The sequence below is a fragment of the Schistocerca americana genome, chromosome 2 (assembly GCF_021461395.2).
Source record: "Schistocerca americana isolate TAMUIC-IGC-003095 chromosome 2, iqSchAmer2.1, whole genome shotgun sequence".
Lineage (NCBI taxonomy): Eukaryota > Metazoa > Arthropoda > Insecta > Orthoptera > Acrididae > Schistocerca > Schistocerca americana.
In genome coordinates this window covers 326,776,308-326,804,273 of record NC_060120.1, presented here as the reverse complement: position 1 = coordinate 326,804,273, position 27,966 = coordinate 326,776,308, and the positions used below count along the sequence as shown (strand labels likewise).

Sequence of the window (27,966 nt, the reverse complement as noted above, 5' to 3'; positions counted from 1 at the left end):
GACCTGACAAACATCTGAAGTAGTGCTGGACGGAATTGACACCACGAATCCTGTAGGGCTGTCCATAAATTCGTGAAAGTACAAGGGGGTGGGGATCTCTTCTGCACAGCATGTTACAAGGCGTACCAGATATGCTCAATAATGTTCACGTCTGGGGGAGGGGTGGGGGGGTGTTGATGGCCAGTGGAAGTGTTTAATCGGATGTGTGGGGTGTCGCATTGTCTTGCTGGAATTGCTCGAGTCCATCGGAATGCACAATGGACATGAATGGATGCAGGTGATCAGACAGGATGCTTACGTACGTGTCACCTGTCAAGAGTCATATCTAGATGTATCAGGGTTTCCCATATCATTCCATCTGCACCATTACAGAGCTTCCACTAATTTGAACAGTCCCCTGTTGACATGCAGGCTCCATGGATTCACGAGGTTGACTTTCCTTCTCATCTTGTCCCATAAGTCTCCCCTGACTCGGGTTCTGGGCGACTTTTCTGAGCTGTACCCCTTGCCCTGAACCTCTCCAGTCCTTTTCCGTCACCCCTCTTCCTTCCCCTTCAACTCGTCTCCCACAAGGAGCCACTGGCTCCAAAAGCTTGTAAAAATTAAAGCCTTTTGCAAGTGTATTCCCTGCCACCACTTGTTAAGTATATTTCTTTATCTATCCATATAATAGAGGGAAACAATCCACGAAACAAAGATGATGTGACTTACCAAACGAAAGCGCTGGGAGGTCGATAGACACACAAACAAACACAAACATACACACAAAATTCAAGCTTTCGCAACCAACGGTTGCTTCATCAGGAAAGAGGGAAGGAGAGGGAAAGACAAAAGGATGTGGGTTTTGAGGGAGAGGGTAAGGAGTCATTCCAATCCCGGGAGCGGAAAGACTTGCCTTAGGGGGAAAAAAAAGGACAAGTATACACTCTCGCGCGCGCGCGCACACACACACACACACACACACACACACACACACACACACACACACACACACACACACACTGGTCTCTGTATGTGCTGTTGGGTGTGTGTGTGTGTGTGTGTGTGTGTGTATATACCTGTCCTTTCCCCCTAAGGTAAGTCTTTCCGCTCCCGGGATTGGAATGACTCCTTACCCTCTCCCTTAAAACCTACATCCTTTCGTCTTTCCCTCTCCTTCCCTCTTTCCTGATGAAGCAACCGTTGGTTGCGAAAGCTTGAATTTTGTGTGTATGTTTGCGTGTCTATCGACCAGCCAGCGCTTTCGTTTGGTAAGTCACATCATCTTTGTTTTTAGCTATATCTTTATCTATCCATTTACATAATAATATCAAAATTGCCTGTTTTTGTTGTTATAAAATATAATAAGGTCTAACATACTGTTAAGGGATAAATACTCTCAAGCTTTACATCAAAAATGTTTAATTGTTTCTGAAAAGCAGATCTAAAGTCCTTTATTTTCTTGACTGTACCACCACGAGTCACGTTAGGTCCCATAAAAATCTGTTTTTTTATTATAGCATGTAATACATTCTGTATCCCGAAGTTCAAGAAGATTCCGGAAGTTTTCACATAAAATCCAAAGCTGCATCCCCTCCCATGTAGTTATGATAACAGTTTGAGGTTCAGGTGACAGACAGGCAGCTCCAAATTTGCCTGAAGGAACTGCACAGTTTATCATTGATAAAGAATGGTATTGTATAGGCAAATAGCTTGCCTGAAATACATTGTTACCTCAGGCCATTTTACAGTTTATTACTCAGACGTCACAGGTGAGAAGCTGCACACTTAACTGAAGCTGTGTAGGCCCCAGAAATTTGAAATTACCCTCTAACAAAATGGGCTCATGAAATGAGTAGTGTAAGCATTCTGATCCATAGATGGAAATTTATTACGATGAAACGTCCGAGAAATAGCACCGAATTTTGGGGCTGAATATTTCGGCACACTGAATGGCTTGCACTTTTTTGTGCAAGATACCACCATAACCTCTTACCAAAACTGAACAAAGTAAACCCTGAAAGATGAATATTTTTATCACAGATGAAAATGGATAACTGCCCAGAAATATTTTCAGTGGTGATGGAAACTGCAAAGGAACTGATCAGTGACACTTTTCCTTTATAGTCCACAAAGTTTTGGCTTATTATTTATGAGTAAACAAACAGTCAAGTATTGTTTCATTTACATTACATTACATTTACATTAAATTACAAAATTAAGTAATGAGAAATTATTTCAAACTGAAAACAAAAATAAGTTGTGACAAACAGATTTTTTTTCAAATTCTGGAAAGATGTTTCAAATAGCAGTAGTGATTTTTTAACGAAAATAACCATTTTTCGAAGATATAAGAAATTGAATAGGTAAAAAAAAAATCTACTCACCAAGCACCAGTACAAGAACATACATATAAAAAGGTATTACAGTTTTCAAGCTTTTGGAGTCAGTGGCTGAAAGGGAAGGAAGAGGACTGAAGGAAAACAAATGGTGAGGTTAACAAAAAGGAGTAAAGTTCAGAAAAGTTGTTCAGAATCCCAGGTCAGGGGAGACCTACCAGATTGGACAAGAAGGAAAGACCTTCTCATGCCATCTTTTAAGTCTCCCCTGACCAGTGGTTCTGGGTGACTCTTCCGCACCCTACCCATTTTACTCAACCTCACCAGTCCTTTTCCTTCAACCTTGCTGCTTTCCCTTCAATCCTTCTACCAGAAGGAGCCACTGGTTCTGAAAGCTTGCAAACAATTTTTTGGATGATAATTTGATACCATTTGTAAAGTAAATTTTGAATCGAATTAATTTCTGTATCAACTGGAAGTCTAACTCCAAATGTCTAATCATATCGACCAAAGACGCTCATATTACATTTCTTGCCTAATTACATCACGGCTGCCACAAAATGCCATGAGAACACAAAATGAAAATACTTTTCGATTCCACTTCCAGATCAGCCTATTACATGGCTTGTTGGCACAAAATTCAAAGCTAGAAATAAATAACTAATTCTTTATAACATACAGACTGATGGAAATCTTTTTGCCTTACTACAACATGGCAGACTATGCAGATGACAAGAATCTGCAGGCATGTCGAAGTTCCATACTCCTAGACCAGACATCTAAATCCAGGTAATATAGATATCACTATACTAATCACGTGATTGTCTCTGGGTGTGTAATTTAACATCTTAACATCTTTGCACTGAAAGACGTACATTCCTGGTGATATTTCTGATGTTGCGTCTTATATTCCCAATTCTGTTCTATGCCTGTAGTTGTTAGTTGCCACCATGTGGGAAGGCAGATATTTATTTGGAAACGTTTATGGTCGTTATTATGTGATGGGTTGTGTCGTGTTGTGTTTATGAAAATAATAAAATTATGTAAACAAAGGCTCTGCATCGTTTCATTTCAGATTTAGTACATAAACTGCAAATCCTGAATTTCTCCTTGTAAAACCAGGATCCACTTAAAATGGATACTGAGCTAACAACTAAATGGAATTTAAAGAAAATTGCATAGAAGAAGCAAGCTAATTAACTTATTCCTATTCAGATAGTGTTTTTTCACAACATTATACTAATTCACCTTGCTTTTGTATTTTGTCATATGCTGTATACACCAACGCATGCCACTGAATGTCTGCTGATGAGCTTTGATCATTTCATTTTAATAAATCACTGAAATAAGAAGAGATGTTAGAAACTTCAGACTCTATTGAACTCTCATCAGTGTCAATCAGCATCAGACTGTTTAGAAGATGGCGATTTCTCAGAATGCTCTCACGGATATTGCAGTAAGCGTGCTATTTCAAAATTTTGTTGAGATGATAACTTTTGCATGTCAGATTAACGCAGGGAACTGTGTGATGCTGTTGTATCGAACCAAGCAGAGCTAGATGAAAGTTTGGCAGTGGGCGATGAGGAGGATACAGCTGTTAGAAACTAGTTTCTCTCATTCAGTGTAGATGAAATGGTTCTGGCCAATAGCCTCCTTTAGCAACAACTCTAACCAGCACGCTGTGCCAGCAGGAAAATAAGTGACGTCATTTATGGAATTTTGTGATAAGCTGAATGAAACACCTTTCGAATATAAGCAATTTTTACATCATTTTGGATGTTAATTTTAAAACAAAACATCAGGTGGTGGTTTTACGTGTGACTAAACTTAATATCTACCCAGTTACTGAAAAGTGTGTAGTATTAGTATTTATGTTAGGATTTGCTAATGCTAAGTGAGGTGTGCTTGAGATCAAAGAGTACTACCTAAATGACTTATAAACTTCCAAATTCTGATTGTGATACTTTGTTGGCATATTGGAGTTAAAGGATTCTTGCCACACATGAGATCATTTAGTTTGTAACCATTCCAATTATATGTAACATGACAGTCTAAAAAACTTAGGAACATCTGGTACTCAGCCAATAGCCTAAATACAAACCAATTTGATGAAGCCAATTCCAAACTGCACAAGATGATTTTAACTGGTCAAAAACACATAGCTGTTAATTACCTATAACAGGCCTTGTATGGAACCTCTCTGGTGTACTTCTCTCAAATTTGTACATAGCTTCTGCCAAACTCACAAATTTCTTCTGTGGAGGCTTCTTTTCATATAGCGACTCATTTGATTTGTTCTGAAACCAAAAACATTTAGATTATAGTAAACAAAAGTGAGGAAAGACAACCACTCACCAGTACATGAGAGATGTGTTCCTCATCAACTTAATACAAATGCAATCCCGAAAGTATATACTTGGGAGATACACAAACAACAGTTTATGTTCTACGATAATTACATTATTTGCTAGGTTGAAGAATGCTTTACTTTTTACATAATCCATATTTTGGTTGAAGCATTTTTGTAGACACTACAGCAGTATCCACATCACACTCTCCCACTGGCATGTTCTTCAGGAGCTGTTTAACATCATCCTTCACCTCGTTATTGGAGGTGAACTGCCATCAAAACAAATCTTTCTACCACTTGGGAGACAGGTGGTAAAAGCTCAGTGTCAAGTCTGGATTGCATGATGGGTGATGGCGATGTTCCAAGCAAAGTTTTGCAGAAAACTGGTGGTTTGACAGACATGTGGAAAGGTACTGTAAGGGACAGCACTTATGCTGTTGCTCAAATTCCTCTTATCTGGTTCTGAATTGACCTTCCAAGCTTTATAAGTGTTTTCCCACTGTCGGTGTTTATTACTGTACTAGCAGGCAGAAAACTGAAAAATAGTATCCCCTTTCAGACCCAAATCACAGATGCCATTACTTTACCAGCAGACTGTGTTTGTCTGAACTTTCATGGCTTGGGCAAAGGGGGGCGCAATCACTAACAGAACTTGTTTAGTTTCTGGCATAAAGTTGAAAGTTGAGATTTTGTCACCTGTGACAATCAAGTGCAAGAAGTTGTCCTTTTTGTCTGCACAGCAGCTAAAATGTTGCAGGAACAATCAACTCGTTGCCATTTGTAATCTTCTGACAGCATATGTAGTACCCATCTGGCACAAGCCTTCCTATATTTCAACTTTTCCAGTAAAATCCTGTTTATGGTGCTTCAGGAAATCTCAGGATCCAAAATGCAAAGAGAATCCAGAGTTATCCTATGAGCTTTACACAGGTTTTCCTCAACTTTCACTATTGTCTCCTTGGAAACTGACAGCCTACCACTTGTTTCTTCATCTTCAATTTCAGTATGACTGGCTGTAAACTCTTTACACAACTTATGAACATTTTCAACTTACATGCATGATTGTCCACACATTTCCGTCAAATGTGAATGAATTCCAATCAGTTTAACAACTCTAGTGTTCATAAATGCAAAACCCGTACAAGCTTCGCATCTGGCGGCAGTGTTCAATGGCAGCTCCACTTTGAATGGCTGCCAAGCCAATACTGAGCATCTGAGCAAAACATGTGCATGTTCAGTTGGGACCGGAGGTAGTGTCAGTCAATGTTATGGCCACTAATTGTATTAATTGTTTCTCTACATCCCCCCCCCCCCAAAAAAAACCTAGGAGACTTCTTTGGGATTGCCCTTGTAGTGGAGAAAACTGACTACCTGACTGATAATGAGAGCATTAACAAATTGTTTCAGTAAGTGTGAAACTGAAAATATTTGGAAAATAAATGATTCGTTTTTTTTTTAATTAACCAGAACTATAAGGCACAAACAACCAACATATATAGATAGATGAGAACTGAATGCATATATTTTCAAACAATATTATCAACTTCCTAGATGCGATAATTTTTCCATGGTTATCTTTCATATAGCATATGAGTAAGATAACCAAAAATTAGTCAAAAAATCAAAAATTGTTTTCAGATGACACTGACATGACAAATCAGAATGCTTCAATGAAACCTGAATAACAAATACCCAAAGTGAACTTCATCCTCTTAATTGCTGAGCACAAAATGAATCATTTGCAGGCTGGGAGGGAGAAGTGTCGGATGGTGAATTGAGGGAGGGAGTGGGCTGGTTGGGAGAAGAAGTGTGTGTAAGGAGGAGTGGTGTTAAGGAGATGAATAAGAAGGGGAGGGGGACGGATTGGGAAGGAGAGGAGTGGGTTTGGTGTGACACTTGAGCAACGGTTGAGGAGATTGGATGGGATGGTAGAGAGAAGCAGTGTAAAAAGTATGGAAGCTGCTACATTGAGAAGAGAATGGAAAATCAATTTCTGATAACATTACAAGTTAAGCAATTGTTTTGAGGACTTCTACAATGATACATATCCCATTTTAAATGATTAATGGAAAATCTCATATAAAGATGTGACACAAATAGTAACAAAGAGATAGAGGGGCTGGCCAATACTTACCTCAGCTCAGTACAGCCGATAGACACACAAAACAGAACAGAAAATTTTTTATCCTAGCTTTCAGAACTTTGTTCCTTCGTCAGGGAGGGGAGAGGGGAAAAAAGGGGAAGAAGGAAAGTAGATTCAGTTACTCACAACCCAGGTTATGAAGCAACTGGGGAAAGGTAAACAGGGAGGGTAGCAAAGATGTGATGCCTCCATCTTTGCTACCCTCCCTGTTTACCTTTCCCCAGTTGCTTCATAACCTGGGTTGTGACTAACGGAATCTACTTTCCTTCTTCCCCTTTTTTCCCCTCTCCCCTCCCTGACGAAGGAACAAAGTTCTGAAAGCTAGGATAAAAAATTTTCTGTTCTGTTTTGTGTATCTGTCGGCTGTACTGAGCTGAGGTAAATACTGGCCAGTACATATCCCATTTTAACAGCATAATGCACTCTGATGATACCGTTTCCACCAGGATCTACACTAAGCACTGCTTGTGATTTCCACACTGAGGCAGCACCAAGCACCAACTGGAACTAAGGTGTCAAGGCACTAACTAGTTCATGGACTATATCCCCATTCCTTTTCATAACAAAATACTAAACAATACCAAAATCTAAGTTAACGTAAGATCTACAGGTCGTACATTCGGCTGCTACAAAAAACATTTACCAACACAATCACAACAAATTTTACTAAAAACAGCACATTTTGGAGAGATCTTTACTGTGTGTATGTTACTGTTCTTAAAGCTGTTTGTTTTCAGTTCTGAACTTCGACATTTAATGTTTTTCATGTGTGTTCAATACATGGCATTTATGGGTTCGCTTGAGTAAAAAGTGACATTTAGTGAAGTCACATTGTGTTCTGTGATTGGCTAACAGAAACAGAGTGTGTAGCCTCCACACTGGTTGCAATAATTGTTGGTTTTCATATTTGCACTTGTGTATTACGAAGATATTCAGTTTAAATAATACACCACATTTGAGATATTTCAAAATGCATAAATTTTAGTAGTTTTTGTTGTCATATAGCACAGATGGGCAACCAACAGCCCATGGGCCGGATGCAGCCCATGATTAGTTCCAACCCAGCCCATGGAAGAAATTTGCAGGAGGGAGAGAGAATTGCTCACAATGTACTCTACCCAGGGTCTACATTTGGATATTTTCACCTACACTCTGCTCCCCTCAGGTTGAGCTCATAACGTAGGCAAGTGAAGGTTTTTTTTTCTCCGCACATGCACAATGATATTTCACTGCCACTAGATTTGGATAACAAAGTGTGAGTGTGAAGTTATGGCCCACTGCTCATGTGCAGTTTGTAGAGTGTGGGAAATGGCTGACTACCTTGAGAAGCACTTTCACTTCTAGACCAGTGCTGAACCCCCACCCACATGTGATACTGCTTGCTGCCAAATTGATAGGTTGCAAACATTGGAAAATGGTAACAACAGCACAAAACTTACCGACTACTCACAAAATGAACTGATTTGGACAATGGCAGTGGGATGCCATGCATATTGTTACCTTCCAGATGCATACGCGGCCGAGAAAAATAAATTCTCGGATTTCCCAGTTAACAATGCCTTTTTTCCCAGGAAAAAGCACACTTTTTCAGTGTTTAAGTCACAGTAAACTTTCCCTCTTACATCAAACAGTTTATTAGTTTCTGTAGCACTGAAATCGAGATTGCGATGCACTTTTATAAGACAGTCATAGTTCACGTCACGTGATATCGCCAAGCAATGATAGCAGATCTTCAAATCATAGAACACGTGGTGTAGTCGGCCAATAGCAACATCACTGTTAACAAGTGTGAACAAGCAAATGGGAAAAGTTAATGGTTTAAATTAATGTCTATAGTGTATCTACAAGAAAAGCTAAGCTTTCAAATACAATATTGGAGTTCTTTGCATGTATTACACTTTAAGATACATCACGCATAATGACGTAAATGTCTGGTCTTGAGATACTTTTAAAAGGCTGGCCTTCAAAGTGTTATCCTTTAAATGAGAGTCAAATGGTCTGTGGTTTAATAAATTCAAAGGAAATTCTCACACGAAACATAATTCATCTCGCACAAAGTGAAACTTACTGTGAAAGTAATGCTTTTCAGATCACCATTGGCAATATTTTCCAACTGCCTGGCGATCTGTTAGAATTCATTTCACCAACTGTCAGAGCACAAGGGAACCGGCAGTACTGCATGGGCGCAACTACAATTACATAGGAAGCCAATATGTTTATACGTTTATAGCATTAAGAGATCTTACATAGCAATAAGAGGTCTTACATTACATCTACACGAAACAGGACATCAGATGATACTCCAACAGCATCAGACTTCCGTAAATCATACTAAAACACATAATTTGGCTTAAAGTGCACATTTGAATGTCCTGATTCACAGAGATGTAGGTCCCAATCTGATATTAAGCTTCACACTGTGGTTTTCGGAGTGCAAATTTCCTTGGAGTACCAGTACTCTATTAGCTCGTGTTTGGTTCTTTATTATAACATAATGCCATACACGCCAGAAGATGAAAACGTACATTTGAAATTCAGCAAACAGTTGAAATTGGACAATGGTGTGGGATGAAACACTTCGTTTCAAATAAATTAACTGCCTCTGTGGAAAATACTAACAAAAGGCAAATTTCTTTAGAAAATCAACAGAAATAACTCCATTATTCTGCAAGGGGATTAATGCTTGACTGCCAAAAACGTGAAAATAAAATAAAATAAAATCAGAAAACTGAAACTAGTAACATATTTCAGCCATATGTAATTATGTGAATGCATTTTAATTCACTTGACAGCTCGCAGCCACAGGATTCTATTTGGTTTTCAATTGACATGACAGTTGTAAACGAAGGGGAAACAGCAAAATCACTAAAAGTAAAAACTCAAGACTGCTCTGCGCATGTACGAATATGGCAGCCTGGGCGTGCCAGACAAATTTTTCTGGGTAGCATCTGGCTGCTTGTTGCTACTGCTGATACAATTAACAGCCACACTTCAAGTAGCCAGAAGTGGGAGAAGGTACTGCTCATACGCGACTCAACTGTGCATGCGCATGAGCCCGCTGGCAACTGTTGAAACGAACCTAATGTGAACAGTTGTGATGTCACGCTCATCAGAAGCAGTTTGTTGTTATGAAGAATTGCTTGCCTTTGACCTGTTTTGCTGTTGACAGATGTTTGGGTGTGAACTGTGTTTCACTGTCGTAAATGGCGCATTTCATTTGCAACTTAAGTTTTATTTTATTTTATTTTTTTCCCCTCTCGTTTATGTTTTAGGGCTGCAGTATTTTTCTGCAGTGTGGCAGGACACAGTAAAATTATTTGTCAAAATATCAGTTCTTACCAGTCAAAATTACAAAAATTTAAATGGAAACTAAAACAATGAAAAACTCTCGGGTTTCTCCCGGCTGTCCCATGGCGTATAAAACCCGTACATTAATCCATGAACAATAACGTCAGAGATTAGCTTTGGCTTTATGCACCAAAAGTGCTTCCACTGCATCACATGATGAAGCGGCACGTAAGCTTAAGTGCGTGAATGAGATCTGCGGATCACCAAAGCTTGCCCATGCCTGTGCTAAGGTTTCGGGAAATGTGGCAGTGGCTAAATATGTTGCTGAAATTACATACATACCCTTGTCTGGCTTTGACAGTTTTTTTGTTTCCCCTGTTTGATGTTATATCGAGTTTTGATGCATCAAGTTCCTGCACTATTGTGCTAAGCTTAAGTTCCAATTTTTTTCCTAATAAACTACATACTGGATTCATAATTTACCATTTTCAGACTCTCAGTATGCTTCAGTTATTCCACAGAAAATGAAAGTCCCAAGAACTCAGGCACAATATATCATTATTAATGTGATTTATCCCACTAATGCCATCAGTGAAACACTTAGCAGCTAAAGGTAACAGCACAAGTTTAGCATGCTTATTTTTTCTAATCATTCGGGGTAATTTCATGTGAAATCACCCTGTGTCCGTTGCCCTTATGTCACAGATTTTTCTGAAAATTTGGCGTAAGAATGTACATAATGAGTTGGGGTTAAAATATTTTTTCTGGAATTTTTTGACCAAAATTGTAATTAGGAGACCATTTTGAAATGTGGGCTCCTTCTACCAACTGGCGTTGAGAAATGAAGAGCCTTGTAAGTTTGTAACCACTATAACTTTTTTTATTTATGTATCAATTTTATTGAATTTGGTGTCATTGGAAAGTAAAAGAATAGAGCTATAATACAAAAATTATTAAAATGCTGTGTCTAAGCAACAAATGTTTGAAACTTTGTAATTAATGTAATTTCTGACTTTTTTTTGCCAAATTTCAGGAATTTTTTTTTTTCAGCAGAATCACAAGTTTCACCATCTGAATTTGTGTTTCAAATAATTCCTACTGCCATACTTTTCAATTAAAAAAAATCAGAAAGGTGTTTGTCCTCTATTGTTAGATCTTAAACTTTTTCAATAATGCTGGAATAAATAATTGCTGTAAATAGTAATCAACAATACATGAAACAACAATGAAAAATTAAGTCTAGTAGCAACAGTCACATGCAACACAGGCTGTGTGACTAATTAGATAACAAGAAAAAGTTTCAAACCATCCAGTTCTTTTCTGCAACTTACACAGTTGATTAAAAATCACAATGGAAAACAAATGTTCTTTAGGTTTTGCATCAGCAGTTGTGTGTCAGAAGAAAAGTGGTAGCAGAGAAAAGCTTGATTTAGTAGATATGTCAAGCCTGAATCAAGCTGATACTGAATTATTGAAGCTAAGAAGCACCTGTGAAAATATTGAGTGTGTTTGTTCTTCTCACAAAAGGCTCTATTTAGGAACATTCGAAGACAAAGAATTTGCTGTGGCCCTTTTAAAAAGCATGGTAAAAAGGCTGCTAAGAAATCTACTTCTTTAACCATGGCAAGAAAATATAAAACCCTTGGACTTACGGAAATTTTATCTCCTATGGGGGATAACCTTCCAGGGATGGATAAATGTGACGTTGAAGATCAAGAATATACACCAGGTCCATCTAGAGCTCTTCAAAAACTTAATGATAGTTGTGAATTACTTGAAATTCCACCATTTAAGTTTACCAGAATAGATTCGATCCAAGTCTCGTCACTTAGCTTTAAAATTCCAGCAAACAGATCAGAAGTGCTACATGTTCCAGTGAAAAATGTGTGTGAAGAAACTGGCAGTGCTGAATATACAGACTGTAATATTTTAACGCAAAAACTTAAAGAGAAATTCATCAGAAGTTCTGTTCAAGAAAAACTACAACTACTTACCTTAGCACCAACTGCACAGAGTAAAGAAAAAACCCAAATGTTTTTAACACTACTGAATACATGGTAAAGAAATTGAGGGTACTGCTAAAAGAAGATGGTATTTTGTCAAAAGGGAGTTATAAAGTGGGAAACAGAACAGGTAAGGATGTGGAAAAACATGTCCAGAATATTTACTGTGAAGATGATATATGTCTCATTTCTACTAATAAAAAAAGACTGTCTGTCTGTCTCTTCAGAAAATGGCAAAAATAGTGTACAAGACAAAAAGACTGATTTTACATAATCTGAAAGATGTATACTTAGCTTTCAGAGAAAAATATGCTAAAGATAAAATTGGTTTTACTACATTTTGTGAACTTAGGCCAAAAGAATGCGTTACTGTAAACAGTCGTGGAATGCATAACGTATGTGTATGCACATATCACCAAAACGTGAAACTTAACGAATGCAATAGATGTGAAAGAACCGTACACTGAACTTCTACAGAAACTTGTGTGCAATCTGGAAAACGAGGAGTGCATGCTGCCTTACTGTTCTCAGTGTCCTGACAAATATGAACTGCGCAATTTTTTAATGGAGCTGGAGTCCTTACAAGATTGTGAAAATGTATTCAAACAACGGATGCAAGCTGATCGACCTACACTGGAGACATTAATGAAGATGACCGATGAATTTGTTGATTATTTCATGCAAAAATCTTCAAAATTTAACACGACATCATTATGTATCAAAATCTCAGAGTCACTACTTTAAATCGAGCAAAGAAACCCTCCCTGATACTGCATGCACCATTATAGTGGATTTTGCAGAGGACTATACCTCTTTGCTTCAGGATGCTGTACAAGGATTTCACTGGCAGAACATTTAATTCACCCTTCATCCTTTTGTGGTGTACTTTAAAACAGATGATTGCATTATGTCAATGTCATTGTTTTGTACAAGTGACTGACTGCAGCATGATACAAACACATTCTATGTTTTCCAGAAAACTGCTCTGACTTATGTATTGGAACAATTACTACACATACAGCATGTTATGTGCTTCAATGATGGCAGTTCTGCACAATATAAAAAACTTCAAGAACTTTTGAAATTTGTGCCATCACAAGCAAGATGATGGAGTAACTGCGGAATCGAATTTTTTTTTGCCATTAGTCATGGCAAAAATGCATGTGATGGAGTTGGTAGTACTATTAAACGTTTAGCAACAAGAGCAAGTTTACATTGTTCATATGACAGTCACATTTTAAGTCCAAAAGATCTGTTAACATTTACCAAAACTCATGTTCCAGGAATAGAAACCTTTTATGTTACAACAGAAGAGATAATAAAGTTCACAAACATCTTACAAAAACGATATGAGACTGGTTCTACCATCCCTGGGATGTGAATCATTTTTTCAAACCACTGAATGAAGACAAGTTTCTGATAAAGCGTGTTTCATAATCTACTAAATTCATTCAAGTTCCTCTTGGAATTCAAAACACTGCCCCTAACACAAAGAAGAAAATTTGTCACAGCTACCTATGATAACCAGTGGTGGCTTGGAAAAAATCTAGAGATAAGAGAAGAACACAGAAATGCAAAAGTCAAGTTCATGATTCCAAGTGGCCCTTCCTCAAGTTATTCATGGCCACTTCACACTGATGTTTGCTGGATACCTTATGAAAACATTTTAATGGCTTTGCCTGCTCCTAGTGCAAGCACAAGCACTGGTCATTTATTTACTTTGGAATCAGACAAAATATTGTCCATTGAAAACTTGTTTCAAAGAATGAATGCTCTTTAGAATTTTATGAATGTGTTTTATGAGAACTGATCATCATTTGTGACCACTAGGTAAGAGCCACAAAGTTAAACGTGTATATTATTATTTATGTTCTTTCTGTTTTAAATGATTAAACAGAACAAATACCCTTCTTTTTTTTTTTGGCAATAGGGATTCTATGAGACAAAATATAAAATGGTGGAACCCGTGATTTTGACAAAAAAATTCATGAAAAAACACACTGAAAAATGACTTTAATTACGGATTTGCACATATTTATATGCACAGTTGCAGCATTTTTATAGTTTAGTAATATAGTTGGTCCTTTTATCTTCCTAATGACACCAAATTGAATAAACTTGATTTATAAATAAGGGAGTTATAGTAGTTAAAAACTTTCAACCTACCTTTCGTGCCGACGCCAGATCGTGAAAATGATAGACATTTCCAAATGGCCCCCCCTGACTACAGTTTTGATCTAAAAATATCTGAAAAAATTTGTTTTATCACTTTCTATTTATGTACTTTCTTACACTAAATTTTCACAAATATCTGTGACATGATGGCAACGAGATTTCTTTATTTTGGGCGATTTTAAATGAAACGAGCCTTCGTGAAACTCTCACTTGTTGGTGCCATTCCTGTACTGTAGTGCATTCTATCAAGAAATTTACAATCTTTGCATACATTTCCTACAGCTGATAAAATTCCCAATGCCAGAAACAAAACTATCTTCAGCACTATAAAAAATTAACATTAAATGTCAAGTAACAGCACATCAAATCATAATAGAGATATATAGAGACAGTCGTTCAATAGTGGAGGTTCAGCCAGTCTACTCTGTTTTCACTGTAAGTGGTGAAACGTGAAAATCATCTGGTGGTCATAGGACACACTTGGGCTGAACGAACCGAGCCTTCACGAGGCTAATAAGTGATGTACTCTGTAGCAGCTGCAGCCACACCCTCACCCCTGTCATATGGAGCCAACAGGCATTTCACGTTGGAGCCTTAAGACTAACTCTACTTGTTTGGAAAATACAAGTCAATGACAAAAGTTCCAAAAACAATGATTTATTATTTAAATCCATGTGGGAAACATTCAAAATACACCCTGATAATTTGAATTCTGTAATCCATTAGTAAGAATGTATGTTAGTAAATCTTTTGCGGCAGTCCCAGCTCCGAGTCTTTAACCACAAGGTGTGCCTGATCTACACTAATTGGATGTATGATATTACCAATACAGATTTAAACAAACTTCAATCTTTCACATACTGCAACATGTGACAAGCCCGAAGCGTCAAATACATTTAAGTTACAACTACAGTATTATTACGACGGTGGTTTATGTATTTCCAGCCCATTCTTAATATCCAGTAAACCGCTTCACAACCAGCAAGTCTTAAGAAGCATGCGTTTCAGTCTAGTTCAAAATAAAAATTTCACTGTCACACAAGGCACTGCTGCTTATTTCCCCACAATTGTACAAAGTATAGCATAAAAAATGGACAACGTACAGACTTTTTTACTCACCATATGTAGCGAACGTGACCGCCTCCGTTTATCAGGACGTTTCCTGCTTGGTGAACATAAAGAATTGTGCCTTTGTCTTCCTGAGGAATCAGGTTTTAGTGACTGAGAGCTGAAACCAGAATGAAAGTTAATGCAATCTTGGTAGTTACTATTAACTTATACCTATTGGCAACCTATTTTAAATGGAACAGCAACAGCCTATAATACAATTCATTCCTGTTATATAAAAATGACAGTGATGACCATCAGAATGCCAATTTCAAAATGCATTTAAACAAACTTGAGGTTTACATGTATTTTACCAAACTGAAATCTTTGCCATGCCACAGTTCTAGGACATTCTGATACCTCTTTAACCTTTGAGGGGAATGTTGGAATGATCTGCTGTATCCTGTTTTAGGTAAGTGCTTTAGAAATTAGTTTCACCATCTTTTAAAGCGCAACTAACTATATCTACAACAAAATCCAAACTCTGCGAACCACCGACATCCATAGTGGAAGGCACATCCCTTTGTAAATTCACTGGAACCAATTGATGGACCAAATATGGGTTAACAAACTTCAAAATGAAACATTTGAAAATTATATGTTACCTGGATGACTGGTACACCAACTGTGAACTTTTGTCTGTACTGTACTACGGACTAGATACAGATACGTTGGAATTATATCAGTAACAAACACTTTTTTTTGTATCTGTGGGTATGGTATGGCTGCAGAGAAGAGAAATAGCTTAGAGGCAAAGGTTAAAGGTAACTAAATGGAAGGACAGGAGGATGTTACCACTGACAGTACGTTTAGTGAAAAGCAAATTCACAAAATCAATATAATGTTAGGCAATAAGAAGTATGAGGTATATGCAAGGGTCAAACAATGGAAAATCCAGGATGGAATTTAACAACATTATGAAAAGGAAAGTTGCCACTCACTGAATCACAATGGGCACAATGAAAAGACTGTCAAAAATAAAGCTTTCAGCCCGTAAGACCTTCGTCATATAGATGACACACACACGCCCGCGCACAAACACAACTCACACCCATGATTGCAGTCTCAGACAACTGTAGCCACATGCAGTCTGGAAATTTTCAAATGAACTTCACTAGAGCTGTATGCTGAACCAGGGCTCAAACTGAGACACTGCCTTTTTGGGGGGGGTGGGGGTGGGGGTGGCAGCACTCTTAACTACAGATATCCAGGCACTGGTTGCAACTCTTCCTCACAGTCAGGTGGAACGGAGGACCGAGTCGCAGATCAAATCCAAGTAAAGCCGCAAGTGAGGGAGGGACCAAGGAGGGATAGAAGAAGAGGGCCGAAAGGATGGAGAAAGTGGAAAGGACTTGAGTGACAAGAGAAGGGAACAAACGGGGACCACGATCGGGAGACCCGATCTAGGCCGCCGTCATGGGGAGGGGAGTGCAGAAGATAGAAAAAGGAGCCTGCGGTTTGGGTAATCGGGTGAGGCATGGACACGGGCAATGTATGACACAAGTAACTGTTGCCGGCGGAATCGTAGGGGAGGGATTCCAGCTTCTACAAGAAGGTTAGTCACCGGACTAGAGCAGAAGGCACCTGTCGCCATTCCGACGCCACAATGGAGGATCGGGTCGAGGATCTGCAATGTTGAAGGTGCTGCTAAGTCTTACACCACGCTCCCGTAGTCGAGACGGGACTGGACTAAGGCCTTATAGAGCTGTAGGAGGGTTGCTCGTGCAGCCCCCCAAACAGGGTGGCTGAGGCAGCGAAGAATGTTGAGGTGCCGCCAGCACCGCTGTTTAAGCTCGCAAAGATGAGGTGTCCAAGTGAGCTGAGCATCAAACAGCATGCCAAGAAAGCGATGCGTCTCCTCAATACGAAGGAGTTCATTGGCAAGATAGAGCTGTGGATGGAGGTGGACCATTCGACGACGACAGAAATGCATCACTCAGGTCTTAGAGGCTGAGAACTGAAAACCATGGTTGGATGCCCAAAAATGTGCCCTGCAGCTGCCGTTCAGCGACACTGGTCTTGGGGAACTGTAATAAAGACAAAAGTCATCGGCATATACAGAGGAACAGACCGATGAGCCCACCGCAGCCGCAAGACCGTTAATCGCCACCAAAAAGAGGGGAACACTGAGAACCGAGCCCTGCGGGACACCGTTCTCCTGAATCTGAGCAGAGCTAAAATAAGTGCTAACCCTAACCGGAAAGGAGCGATTGGAGAGAAAATTCCGTAGAAAAATCTGAAGTGGACCCCGTAAGCCCCATTCGTGCAGCGTAGCAAGGATATGATGGCACTAGGTGGTATCGTACGCCTTCCGAAGATCAAAGAAAACAGCAACTAGATGTTCTCACCGAGTAAAAGCTGTACGAATAGCCAACTCTAGCGAAACTAAATTGTCGAGCGCTGAGCGGCCCTGACAGAAGCCCCCCCTGTTGCTGAGATAGTGTAAGAGGGACGGATATGCAGATGCATAAACAAAGCACTCATAGTCTAGTTTCAAACATACAAGGGACCGGTACATACAGAGTAGGGTGGTTCCATGGTTGCCACATGTTTCCTCAACTGAAATTCTCTAGTATTTCCCTGATTTCCAGACAAGTTTTAGCATTTTTCCCTGACAAATTTTGAGATCTCAAGGGTAAGTAAAGACGTAAGTTGACAAAAAAAAGTAAGGACTTCTGTATTTCTCCCCCGTGTGAGCAGAAATTGTAAGTACTAACATGAATATCTTTTGTAATTAACTGTTTTTAGATGCAGAAACCAAGCCAAAAGGTATGTGTGTTTCATAAAGACCACTGATGATATTTTATTTCAATAAAATGAAACACATCTGGTGACAAAAATATGCATTTCCTTTGAGTCTGAAGACAGATTTAAATACAATGTTACTTATAATCCGTCTTCATTTCAAAATGTTTATTCATATGACCGGCTTTGGTTCATCTAGTGAATAAACATTTTGCAATCAAGACAGATTATAAGTAACACTGTAAAATCACTGATTGCAGCTATCCTATTAGACATTATGTCTGTTTTTGTAAAGATTTAAATACCTTCATTGATTTCAGAAATAATCTCAGAAAAAATAGGCCTCTTGAAAGAAGGGTATGAGTCATGTAGACCGGATGTGGCTTGAATTAATAAAAAAAAAAAAAAATAGTTCCAGCAGCTATTGAGATATTTATACCAAATAAATTAACAAGCGACAGAGCTGGTCCTCCCTGGTACACAAAACAGGTTAGAACATTGTTGCAGAAACAATTAAACAAACGTGCCAAATTTAAACAGACGCAAAATCCCCAACACTGGCGCTCTTTTACAGAAGCTCGAAATTTAGCGTGGGCTTCAATGTGAGATGCTAATAACAGTTTCCACAACGAAACTTTGTCTCTAAACTTGGCAGAAAATCCAAAGAGATTCTGGTCGTATGTGAAGTATATTAGTGGCAAGAAACAATCAATACCTTCTCTGCATGATAGCAATGGAGATACTATCAAAGACAGTGCTGCCAAAGCAGAGTTACTAAACACAGCCTTTCGAAATGCCTTCACAAAAGAAGACTAAGTAAATATTCCAGAAATTGAATCGAGAACAGCTGCCAACATGAGTAACATAGAAGTAAACATCCTCTGAGTAGTGAAGCAACTTAAATCACTTAATAAAAGCAAGTCTTCTGGTCCAGACTGTATACCAATTAGGTTCCTTTCAGAGTATGCTGATGCATTAGCTCCATACATAACAATCAAATACAACCATTCGCTCAACGAAAGATCCGTACCCAAAGACTGGAAAGTTGCACAGGTCACACCAATATTCAAGAAAGGTAGTAGGAGTAATCCCATATCATTAATGTCGATATGCAGCAGGATTATGGAACATACATTGTGTTCGAACATTATGAATTACCTCAGAGGTGGGAAGGGGGGGGGGGGGAGGGGGGGGGGATCTATTGACACACGGTCAACATGGGTTTAGAAAACATCATTCTTGTGAAACACAAATAGCTCTTTATTCACATGAAGCTTGTGGAGTACTACTGATAAGGGATTTCAGATCGATTCTGTATTTCTGGATATTCGAAGGTTTTTGACACTGTACCGCACAAGCAGCTGGTAGTGAAATTGTGTGCTTATGGAATATCTCCCGATCTTCTCCAAAAGTCCATCTCTAGAGCTTGTTTTCCGTTTCTCATTGCCAGTTCGTCGTCCAAAGTTCCAATTTTTCCGAGGCATATTATTAGGTTTCTTAGCATTTTTATGTTTTTATAAGAATCTCCAGGAAAGAAAAGATAAGGAACACCGAAGTAATAAGGAGAATGGAAATAAAAGAAAGAATACATGACGTAATGGATAGGAAGAAATTACAGTGGTACAGGCATGTACGACGAATGGAGGAAGCCAGAATACCAAAATTGATACTGGAGTGGGAACCGGAGGGGAGAAGAAGAAGACAACGACCTGTGACCACCTGGCTCCAAAATGTACAGCACACAATGAGGAGAATGGGCGCAGAGGAAGAGGACACGCAAGATCGAAACACCTGGAGAAATATTTTGAGAGTATAGGTTAAGAACGTTTATTGTTTGTATTGTCATTTCCAGGTAAATTATTATGTTGGAGATAAGCCTCTGTAATGAGGAAAAGCTCAAAATAATAATAATGGAATATCTCCCCAGTTACGTGACTGGATTTGGGATTTCCTGTCAGAAAGGTCACAGTTCGTAATAATTGACGGAAAGTCATCAAGTAAAACAGAAGTGATTTCTGGTGTTCCCCAAGGTAGTGTTATAGGCCGTTTACTTTTCCTTATCTATATAAATGATTTGGGAGACAATCTGAGCAGCTGTCTCAGGTTGTCTGCAGATGATGCTGTCGTTTATCAACAAATAAAGTCATTAGAAGATCAAAACAAACTGCAAAATTATTTAGAAAAGATATCTGAATGGTGCGAAAATTGGCAGTTGATCCTAAATAACGAAAAGTGTGAGGTCATCCACATGAGTGCTAAAAGGAATCCATTAAACTTCGATTATATGACATCAGTCAAATCTAAAGGCCATAAATTCAACTAAATACCTAGGTATTACAATTATGAACAACTTAAATTGGAACACACAGAAAATGTGGGTAAGGCTAACCAAAGACAGCATTTTAGTGGCAGGACACTTAGAAAACTTAACAGATCTACTAAGGAGACTGCATACACTACACTTGGTCCGTCCTCTTTTAGAATACTGGTGCGTAGTGTGGGATCCTTAGAAGATAGGACTGACGAAGTACATCAAAAAAGTTCAAAGAGGGGCAGCACGTTTTGTATTATCGTGAAATATGGGAGAGTGTGTCACTGAAATGACACAGTATTTGGACTGGACGTCATTAAAAGAAACGGATTTTTCTTTGTGATTGAATCTTCTCACGAATTTCCAATCACCAACTTTCTCCTCCAAATGCGAAAATATTTTCTTGACACTGACCCACATGGGGAGAAATGATCACAATAAAATAAGGGATGTCAGAGTTCATACGGAAAGACATAGGTGTTCGTTCTTTCCACGCGCTATACGAGATTGGAATAACAGAATTGTGAAGGTGGTTCGATGAACCCTCTGCCATGCACTTAAATGTGATTTGCAGAGTATCCATGTAGATGTAGATCTAGATGTAGCTGGAATGAAAAACAATGGAGAGAGAGTTCTTGTATTGGCTACTGAAAATGCAGAACACATTTCCAAAAGTATCCCACTCATATTCCCCAAGGGAGGAGAAAAGAACAGCAAAAGGATAGGCATGCAACACAGAAGGGAAAAGATGCTGCAAAGGCTGGGGCCCCGTGGTAGCCAAGCACAAAACCTCCAGGGCGGCAAGTTCCCTTGGACGAGGGGGAGGGGGAGGGAGATAAGGCGGGTGAGCCTGTGGAGTAACTAGAAAGCCAACAGACACAGTGTCAGGAGGTTGTGGGGCAAGGAGGTAGTGAAAAAAAGGAGAGGAGCAGGGAAAGATGGGTGGATGCATTGACAGAGAGCAGCAAATAAACAGGGTGGGAGATGAGAATGGGGGGGATGTCCATGAACAGAAGGTCAACAGGGCCTAGATGTAGGGAAGGCACATAAACTCCATATGAAACCAAAAATTTTTACAGATGGTCTTACTGGGAGAAAATCTGAAGCCAGTTTCGATGCTCCACGAGTGGAGGCGATCGAGACATCCTTGAAGACGTCATTCAAGAAGGCTGGTCCGTTGAGAGCAGCAGTAGACTGCAAAATTGTCAACAAGGAAGGAGTCCAAGACATTGGAAAGGAGACAATCCATAATTGGATTTATGGCAATGGCAAACAGTACAACACTTAGCACGGAGCCCTGGGGCACCCCATATTCTTGGGAGAAAGTATGCAATAGAGTAGGGTTCACCCGCACTTTAAATGTGCATTCCGTCATAAATTCGTGGATGACAAGGAGTAGCCGACCTCAAAAGCCCTAAGAAAACAGTGTGCGGAGGATGCCTGTCCCCCAACAGCTATCGTATGCCTTCTCCTGATCATAAAATATAGCTACTGTTTGACATTTCCTGAGAAACTTGTTCATCATATAAGTGGAAAGAGCAACAGGATGGTCAACTGCAGAACGATACTTTCAGAATCTACATTGGGCACTTGTTAAAAGGTTATGGGACTCCAGCCACCAGCCTAAATGGCAATTTAGCATATGCTCCATAACCTTAGAAACACTACCTGAGAGAGAGATTGTGCACTAGCTGGAGGGGAAATGTTTGTCCTTTCCAGGTATCGGAACAGGAATGCCGATAGCTTCCTACCATCATCTGGGAAAGGTACTGTCGGATCAAAGTCTATTATAAAGGCGAAGGAGGTAGCACAGTCTAGGGTATAATAGATGCAGCAACATTTGGACGTGGATTCCATTCGGACCCGGAGCAGAAGAGCGAGAGGAGGAGGGTGCATGTCTGAGTTCCCACATAGAAAAAAATAGCATTATAGCTTTCACGATTTTGAGAGGAAAAAGCAAGAGGTCCACTCTTTTGCTACCAGTTTTTCAGGAGAAAGGTTGGTGGGTACCGTATTTACTCAAATCTAAGCCGTACTTTTTTTCCGGTTTTTGTAATCCAAAAAGACGCCTGCGGCTTAGAATCGAGTGCAAAGCAAGCGGAAGTTCTGAAAATGTTGGTAGGTGCCGCCACAACTAACTTCTGCCGTCGAATATATGTAGTGACACAGGCATGCTTTGCAGGCACGAAGATAAATACTGGCACCAAAACCTCTGCATCAGTAAATAAATTTAAAAAAAAAAAAAGGTGGAAGACGAGCTTTTTTTCTCCGCCCCGAGTTTCGACCGCTACATTTTTATACATTATCCAACGAAGTAAATACAAATTCCGCATTGTTCATCTTCGAATGTAGCAGAATTTCAATGTACTACGAAAATCCGACTGGCAAGACTGTTTGGGATGTTTGTCAACATGGCCAACTCTACTTTCTGAATTTTATCCTACCTGTGAGAAGAGATGGTTGCTAATAGGAACCTGATGCAATGTGAATCACATGCAGTATTCTCTTCACCTTGAGAATAATACGAATATCAACATTTTCCCAGGTATTTTTTCGTGTTTGCAGCTATGTTATTTAAATCCTGTTTGCCTAATAAACTACGAAACTAGAGTGCGACAACAGCAATCGCAGAAGAATATACGTATCGTGTCATGTTTATATCCGTATTATACTTATGCCTAATAGTGATACAGTCAGAAATGAAGCACAGCAACTGACTAGATTTTTAATTCTAAGATGACTAATTTCTGTGCAGAATTTGATGTACTAAAGAAGCAGCCGCAAAGATGTTCAAACGGAGAAACATTTTCGCTGAACTCTCGTTCAGAACATGTTCTATCATACACAGTCTATTATTTGGTTCTTTTTGATCATTATCAAAGAAGCAGCAGTGTAAGTAACAACAAATAGCAGTCTCTTGCCATTGTTTCACTAATGAGACAATTCCTCCCTTTTTTTTAATTGTGAGCGGCAGTAGCGCGCACAAAAGCAAGCCATGCTGTGAGCGGCGACAGGCCGTAAACACCCACTATCAGAACGCGACAAACAATGCACGACACAGTACAGTAATGCATTTTCTGCTTAAAGTGACGTAAACACCTATAACAAAGAAAACGGCACTTATCAGATCAAGGCAAAATAAGCAATCTATTCAAACCAGACGAAGCACGTGAAAAAGGAAGGGTACTCGTATAAATACGGACGGAGCACCTGACGCATAGCAGTGGGTACCTGGTAAAGCTTAACTGCTAAGCTTACGACTCGAACCAAACTACTGTAGCTGTATCATCATTCATTCGACCTAAATTGTGTCTCAGATTACAATGAAAAAAAGTTGGTCCGATTTGGAGGTGCGGCCTAAAACTTTTCTCTCCCCTTGAATTTCGAGTCTCAAATTTCAGGTGCGGCTTAGGTTCGGGAAATTTTTTTTCCTTGATTTCGAGTCTCATTTTTTCAGGTGCGGCTTAGATTCGAGTAAATACGGTAATTAGAAGAGCTTGAAACCGCAGCAAAGTGCCAATCCAATGAGTTAGAGAATGCAACTGGGTCCATTAAGGTATCCTGCGCAACAGTCAGCCAGAGATCAGGGAAAAGCTGCGTGTGCCGGATATCTGTCGGATTCAACTCTGAACAACTGTTAACAGGGTGAAAGGATCAAAGGAGCTGGTAAAGAAATGCCAGATTGTCTTCTTGCTACCTTGTATGATGCGACAGCATTGCGCATGTAACTGCTTGTAGTGGATACAGTTGGCCACATACGAGGATAATGGTGGAAAACGTGAGGAGCATGTCTCCGCTCATGTACTGCGTTATGGCATGCCTCTTTCCACCAAGGAACTGGGGAGCACCAGGGCAAAGGGGAGGAACGGGGTACTGAATGTTCCGCAGCTGTAAAAATAACTTCCGCAACAGGAGTGACTTGATCATCGATGCTAGGGAAGTGATGGTCATCAAATGTTGCTAGAGAAGAGAAAAGTGTCCAATCAGCTTGAGAAAACTTCCAGCATCATGGAGGCATAGATGGCAGTTGTGGCTGTAATCAAAGGACACAAGGAAAATGGTCACTTGTATGTGTATCAGCAAGAGCTAGCCGAACAGTACTGCCCGAAAGATTCAGATGAGAGTAGGCTGACATGGAGGTAGACAAAAATGTCAGGTTCCCAGTGTTGAGGCAAACAAGATCCGCTTGGTGGAAGAGTTCAATCAATAGGGAGCCCCTCTGACAAGGATGCGGAGATCCCCAATGCGGGTGGTGGGTGCTGAAGTCCCAAACTAGTAAATAGGGGGGGTGGGAGCTGACCAAGAATATGAAGGATTGGTTGGTTGGTTTGTGGGATTGAAGGGACCAGACTACTACGACCATCGGTCCCGTTTTCCACGTACTTTAAACACCCACAAAGAATAAGAACAAACAATGGGGCCGACAAAAGACGACAGAGACCAGAAAAAAAGAATTAAAACCACACTGAATGTGACAGTGGTTGGCTGACCATAGAAACAAAAAAGGAAAAGCCAACCACCAAGAAACGCACTATAAACCCCAGTCTAAAATCGTAGCCCAAAGGCCAGACTCAACACAAAAAAAGGGACAAACACTTAGATCAAGCAATAAAAAACCCCTGCACAAATAAAACTCAAAACTAAATCTGCCATCTCAACGTCACCCGAGAAAAGTGCAGGAAACTTACCAGGAAGCGCAAACATCTGCCTGAGCAGAGTTAAAAATGAGAGACCCGCAAGGAGGATCGCCACGCACCAGTAGCCTCCTTGATGGCCCAAAGTTTGTTGGGTGAAGGAAGGGTGCGCCATTCTTCACCCCAGGTGCGAAGTACCTTCTGCCGCAAAACTGACCTGAGGTCACTTCCGAAAGGCCAATCTCCAAGGCTGGTGCACCGACAGCCTGTTTGGCCAGCATGTCAACACATTCATTTTCCGGGATGCCGATATGACCCAGGGTCCACACAAAGACCACAGAGCGCCCGCAATGGGATAGAGTATGGAGGGACTCTTTGATAGCCATCACCAAATGAGAGTGAGGGAAACACTGGTCAATAGCTCATAAACCGCTCAGGGAGTCACTACAGACAACGAAGGACTCACCTGAGCAGGAGCAGGTATACTCAAGGGCGCAAGAGATGGCGACCAGCTCGGCAGTGAAAACACTACAGCAAGCCGGCAACGAGTGATGTTCATAATGATTCCTAGAGTTAGAGCATAACAGACACGACCAGCAACCATCGAACCGTCAGTATAGACTATGTCAGAGCCATCAAACGCGGCAAGGATTGAAAGAAAGTGGCAGTGGAGGGCCTCGGGAGGGACTGAGTCCTTCCAGCCCTGTGCCAAATCGAGCCGAAGGCATGGGCAGGGCACACACCACAGGGGTATATGCTGAGGGGCCTGGAAAAGAGGTAGGAGAGGGAAAACCTCAAGCCCAAAGACAAGAGCTCTGACGCAAACCGGGATTGTACACCTTGACCAGGGTCACCGCTCCGGAAGATGGACGCCCGACTGAGGGAACAGGAGACGATAATTGGGATGCCCGGGCAAGCTACAAACGTGTGTAGCATAAGCGGCCAGTAACCATTGGTGCTGGAACCGCAATGGGAGGGACACCTGCCTCCACAAGTATGATGTTGACAGGGCTTATCCGGAAAGCTCCAGTGGCGAGTCGGAGCCCGCTGTGAAGGATGGGGTCAAGCAACTACAATGCGGAAGGTGATGCCAAACCTTAAGCAAGGCTCCCATAATCTAGACGAGACTGAATTAACACCTGGTACAGCCGTAGAAGGGTAGACCGATCGGCACCCCAGCTTATCTGGAAAACCGGAGACCAGTGGTATCAATTCATGGAGCAACATCACAAGAACAAAAGCTGGAACATGGAGTACCCCAAGGGTCCGTCATAGGGCCTCTCCTGTTCCTTATTTATGTCAATGATATAGGTTATAACAACATTATATCAAGTAAAAGACAGGGGCACTGCAGGCCTATATTCAACCAGATAGGAATTATTAGTCTTCAGCCAGTATGTGTTTTTATGTCTCATCAGCGTGAAAGAAAACCAAGGAGTCTTCAGCATGAGGCAAGATATACACAATCACAATACCCGTAACAAGAGGAGCATCGAAATACCCAGGTGTCGGCTGACAGGAATGCAAGACAGCTTTCCAGTGGTTGCCCTAAAGATGTTCAACTCACTGCCTCAAGAAGTGCAATCCCTGCCGCTTGGAACATTCAGATGGTTGTAGCACAGGACATGAAAGAATGCCCATTGTACTCCATTGGTGAATTCTTTAATGGGGACCAAAGTGAATGGACAAACAAATATTGTTTCTATTAAGTATAAATGTCTTAATTTTGTGAATATTTTTAAAATGTATATATGCAATTAATCTTGACGCAGTTTGTCCAGCCATGGCTGGTAAATGACACAGATCTAGTAATAAAGTAATAGCAATAAAGTATTAAATTGAGGAGGGGTGTTCAGGTTGAAATTCAATGATTATATCTGTGGCTTACGTTGAGTAACTTCAAAGATTTAAAAGTACACTAGTTATCATTTTTCACTACTTAGGGTCCTTTCAAAAATAAATAAATAAATAAACAAAATAAATATAATCAACAAATGGTTTTAACATTTTGACAGTGTTATTTAAGGGAGAGAAACTGAAAATTTATCATGTTACAACACTCCTGTTACCACCGAAAAGTTGAAAAGTAGCTTACACTACGAGAGCATCGAACAGTTTTGCTGGTACTGATCACAAAAATTAACTGATAATACCAAAAACTTAGTTCACACCAGAGCCACAGGGATTTGACCTTCATCTGTAAAAGATGAAGCCTATTTTCTTAAAAATCACACCATTGCTTTCTTTAGTCAGCAAGTTACATATGGCGTAATGAAACCCGAATTTAACTAGACAATATATGATGGGCAATCTAAGATTTATTTCTTATCTCATACACTGTTTCTGGGAAATCTGTACTGTTCTCTCAGTGATGCTTTGGGTTGTTTCAGAAAGCTGTCACAGTTCCACCTGCAAGAGTGTCCTAAGAAACCAAACTCTAGTTACGTATTACCTTTTCTTACCTTTTGCAATTCTGTGTCCATTACACACAATATGGAGACATTCATATGCAAAAAAAAAGTATATGCTTGCACTTAGTATAAGGGAGCAGGCTCTTACCCATTATGTGACTGTCCATCATCAATGACGATGGCACTCAGTTCATCACAGAGTGCTTTTGGTGAACTGGAGTTATCCAAAAGCAACTCTTCACCTGAAATAGTATCGCAATTATGTATTAGCGTATTTCACAATCATATTTAGGGACCGAAACTGACTGTTAAGCAGTCCATGGTTTGGCAGTGGCTCTAGTACATCATGCAGTTAACATAAAATCAAAATGTCGCAGAAAACGCAACTTCCACCACTACTGCATGGAACTTAACACTTCCCCGCTGGTGATGCTGTCGGAGGTTTCCTTAGAACGCAAAAACACAACTGTCAAGCTCCTAA

The 27,966-nt window shown here is 40.0% G+C and overlaps 1 protein-coding gene across 2 annotated transcripts in view; it reads right to left on the bottom strand.

The window, feature by feature from the left end:
• Positions 1–27,966, bottom strand: part of LOC124595477 (targeting protein for Xklp2-like) — a 127,050-nt gene that overhangs the window by 98,535 nt on the left and 549 nt on the right. For both annotated transcript variants that reach the window (XM_047134235.1, XM_047134236.1), the window contains exons 2-4: positions 27,634–27,727; positions 15,397–15,505; positions 4,492–4,615 (exon numbers count right to left, since the gene is read on the bottom strand). In XM_047134235.1, coding sequence (XP_046990191.1) covers positions 4,492–4,615; positions 15,397–15,505; positions 27,634–27,727 — 327 coding nt within the window. The remainder of the gene's footprint in view (positions 1–4,491; positions 4,616–15,396; positions 15,506–27,633; positions 27,728–27,966) is intronic.